Here is a 3306-nt window from a genome sequence, read left to right as displayed (position 1 = left end):
AAAGACTTGGTGAATGAATGAATGAATGAATGGAAGGAGATAGGGTGACTTTACCCATTTACAGCTGAAGAAACTAAAGCTCAGATAGGTGAGTGACTTATCCAGGATCCCACAGGAAATGAACGGGACACCAAGGATCTTCATTAGCCTTCTGACTGCATCCAAAACTTCTGCATTTCACTTAGGTGAGGCAATCCTCTCCTCCCCCAGCTTTTGTTAGAGTACACCACATAACCCCTGACTCAGCGAGGCAACCACTTCCCCTTGGCAGAATTCATAGGCCTTGAGGACTTTCAAGGCAGTCTGGGGTGTGTGGGGGGAGGCTCAATCAGAGCATGTTTCCTCCCAAATGCCCTTATAAAAGGCAGAGGGAGGTTGGGGTGGTCTGAAAGGAACCTGGTCCTCTCCTCCCGCACCCCAGCTCTAGGTCCTGAACTGCTTCTCCGGCACATGGCAGGCCTTGTGACCCTTGGGGCTAGCCTCCTGCTTCTGAGCCTATGTGCCCACCGCATTGACCCTGCAGGTATGACCTCCAACACAGCCCCGGGCTATCAGGCCAGGAGCACGGCTGGACGGCACAGCGGAGGGTGGAGGACCGACCAGGCTGGGTTTGGAGGGGAATGCTGAGGGGCAGCTGTCTGGAGGTGTTAGTGTAGGGGAGGGGCTCCATCCCCGAAGCCCAGGCCTTGGACAGGCTGGGAAAGAACATGGTTCTCCTCTCTCCCGACTAGGCTCTGTGCCCATCCCCTCTTCCTGCTGCCTGTCCTTCATTTCCAAGAAAGTTCCCGAGAACCGAGTGGTTAGCTACCAGCGGTCCAGTGCGAGCGTCTGCCCTGTGACAGGCGTGATGTGAGTATCTCCCTCTCCCTGGACACCCGGCAGGAGAGGGGCAGGGAGAGATGAGCCTCCACATATAGTAGGCACTATCTGGGGACGTATACTATGATCGGAACTAACCCTCTGGACCATTTGGTGAGCTACGTAGGATTATTCCCATTTTACAGATAACAACTAAGGCCCAGAAAGGTGACCTGCTCAAGGTCACTGGGACTCCAGATAACTTCATAGCTGCCTCTCACACAAGACACCAAATGTGAGCTTATTCTGTAACAGCAGCCTGCTGTAGAAATGTGACCTTGGTATCATGAATAATTTCACCCCCTGGCACCCCCTAGCTCAGAGCTGGCTTGGCACCGCCCCCTCCCTGCTCTGGCATCTTTATGAGTCACCTCTCCCCGCAAGACGTGTGAATTGGAGGCATCTGCCTTTTCTCCTGGGGGGTTTCAATGCATTTTCTCCTCTCCTCTCCTCTCCTCCCTGTGGGTAGAGATTGTGTCTCTCTCTTCAGATCCAGCATTTTCTGAAGGCAGGGCCAGGCCTCCCCCACTGGACAGGGAGGTTGCCGGGGGTGCACAGAGATACAGACACACAGGAAGAGGAGACTCTGTGTCAGGACCTTGCTAGGAGGCCCCCCGGGGCGGCAGCTTGCCCCTCTGCGGGCCTCCACACTCCCTGCTCGTCTGGGGAAGTGGTCTGAGGTCCCTGCCAGCTCTCGAGTGTGCCCTTGTCACCCCTCCCACAGCTTCACCACCAGGAAAGGCCAGAAGTTCTGTGGCGACCCCAGGCAGCACTGGGTCCAGAAGTACATGAAGAAGCTGGATGCCAGGCGGAAGACGGCGTCCCCTGGGGTCAGAGCAATGAGCACCAAAGCCCCAGTGCAGGGGTACCCGGCCAACACCACCTCCATCTAACTGCCCCCGGCCCTCCTCCTGGGGCCCATGAGCCAGCGGTGAGAGGGGGAGAGCGAATGTTCCTGTTTCCTAACATCAGTCTATAAAACAAAACCCGAGGCAAGGGAGGCTGAGCAACCGCTCCAAGCGTCCTGGGCCCCTTGCCTTCCCTGAGCTGGAGGAGAAGATTCTGGAGGGAAGGGGGTAGGCTTTCTCTGCTTCCCAGACTCCATCAGAACCCAGGGGCATGAGGCCCGACCTGCAGACACACCTGGCCGGCAACTAAAAACTTAGCCTGCAGCTGGCTTCTGTGGGTCTTCTGGGCTTGTGGGACCCTGCGGACTGACTGTCTGTCTGTCTGGGTGCGGGCAACCTGTCGACAGCTGCAGCTCGTCATCACATTGCCAATGCCCCCAGCTTGTCCCGCTTCCAGAATCCCAGATGAATAAAAATCCGAGAAAATACAGGGCTCCTTTGCTGCACGCGCCGCCAGATCCCAGCCTACCTTGCACGAGTCTCACGAGCTACGCATAATGAAGTTTTTAGGGACTCGTCGCCTTTTGTAATAAAACAGACCTGGAGGGTCAGGATGAGGGGCCAGCCTGGGTAGCTTAATTCCTCTGGGAAGATAGGGTTTGGAGGAGGTGGTCCGCTTTGTGGCATGGCCTGCTCCGTGCTGCTTTAGGGACAGAGACCTGCTATGCCTTTAAAGCTGGTCTTTCCCTACATTTGAGGATGGGAAGATGGAGTGGGGACTGCAGGGGGGAGAGGGAATCCAGGGCTTTTTTGTTTTGTTTTTTTCCCCTATGTATGAGATACCATGTGATGTAGATGTCAAGAGTGTGGAAACACTTGCTCTTCTCAAATAACGATCCAAGTAAACTGTGATTTCCCTTTGAAGGTGATTGTGTCTTCCTAGAGGGACAGGGTCAGAGTATGAACAGTGGAGTGTGTGGCCCAGAGAGCATCCCGAGCTGCCCATTGGAGGAGATAAAGGCAGCCTGAGCCCGGGGCATCCTAGGGGTGGTCTTGGCCCACCCTTGGGAGTCCTGCTGTGAACTTTGTAAAACATTCATGCACAGCTAGATTCAATTAAATTTTTAAAAAATTTTCAACCAAGCACATTATTCCACAAGGCTATTAAATGAAAAAGATGGTCTCTGGCTTCAGAGAATTAGGGAGAAAAATAACACACACACACACACACACACACACACACACACACACACTCACAAATCAAGAGCAATGTGGGTTTAGTACCAATCCTAGCTCGTGAGCCGCATGACGTTGTCATATATCACTTAAGTTCTCTGAGCCTCAGTTTCCCTCATCTGTAAAATGGGGACCATAAGCCCTTTCCACTTGGGGTTTTTCTGGAAGCAGACCCCAAAACGAAGATTTGAGTGCCAAGATTATGTGCGGGAGGTACAGGGAGTAACCTCAAGAGGATGGGGAGGTGATACAAGGCAAAGGAAGGTAGCCAGTAAGGGAGCATCATCGGGCAGAGAGCGATTAGAGCTGATGCCTCTGGGAAGTGGTGTAAGACACACTTCCACAGCATCACAGCCCCGCTCCA

At 53.9% G+C, this 3306-nt stretch overlaps 1 protein-coding gene across 1 annotated transcript; it reads left to right on the top strand.

Annotated features, from left to right (window-relative positions):
* The first annotated feature begins 293 nt into the window (after positions 1–293).
* On the top strand, positions 294–2630 carry CCL24 (C-C motif chemokine ligand 24). Its single transcript, XM_028110110.1, has 3 exons — positions 294–523; positions 732–849; positions 1583–2630. Exons 1-3 carry the CDS (start codon positions 451–453, stop codon positions 1749–1751), a joined length of 360 nt encoding a protein of 119 aa, XP_027965911.1. The 5' UTR covers positions 294–450; the 3' UTR covers positions 1752–2630.
* Positions 2631–3306: the final 676 nt, after the last annotated feature.

The sequence above is a fragment of the Eumetopias jubatus genome, unplaced genomic scaffold, assembly GCF_037043125.1.
Source record: "Eumetopias jubatus isolate StellerSeaLion01/CBP00866 unplaced genomic scaffold, mEumJub1_p1.0 scaffold_12, whole genome shotgun sequence".
NCBI lineage: Eukaryota > Metazoa > Chordata > Mammalia > Carnivora > Otariidae > Eumetopias > Eumetopias jubatus.
This window is presented reverse-complemented; position numbering and strand designations above follow the sequence as displayed.

What these genes read in the sequence shown, in the direction of transcription:
- CCL24 (XM_028110110.1), top strand. Translation starts at nt 451, where the DNA reads ATGGCAGGCCTTGTGACCCTTGGGGCTAGCCTCCTGCTTCTGAGCCTA. An exon ending in CCACCGCATTGACCCTGCAG is followed by an intron (nt 524 to 731) that starts GTATGACCTCCA and finishes TCTCCCGACTAG; the next exon opens with GCTCTGTGCCCATCCCCTCT. An exon ending in TGCCCTGTGACAGGCGTGAT is followed by an intron (nt 850 to 1,582) that starts GTGAGTATCTCC and finishes CCCCTCCCACAG; the next exon opens with CTTCACCACCAGGAAAGGCC.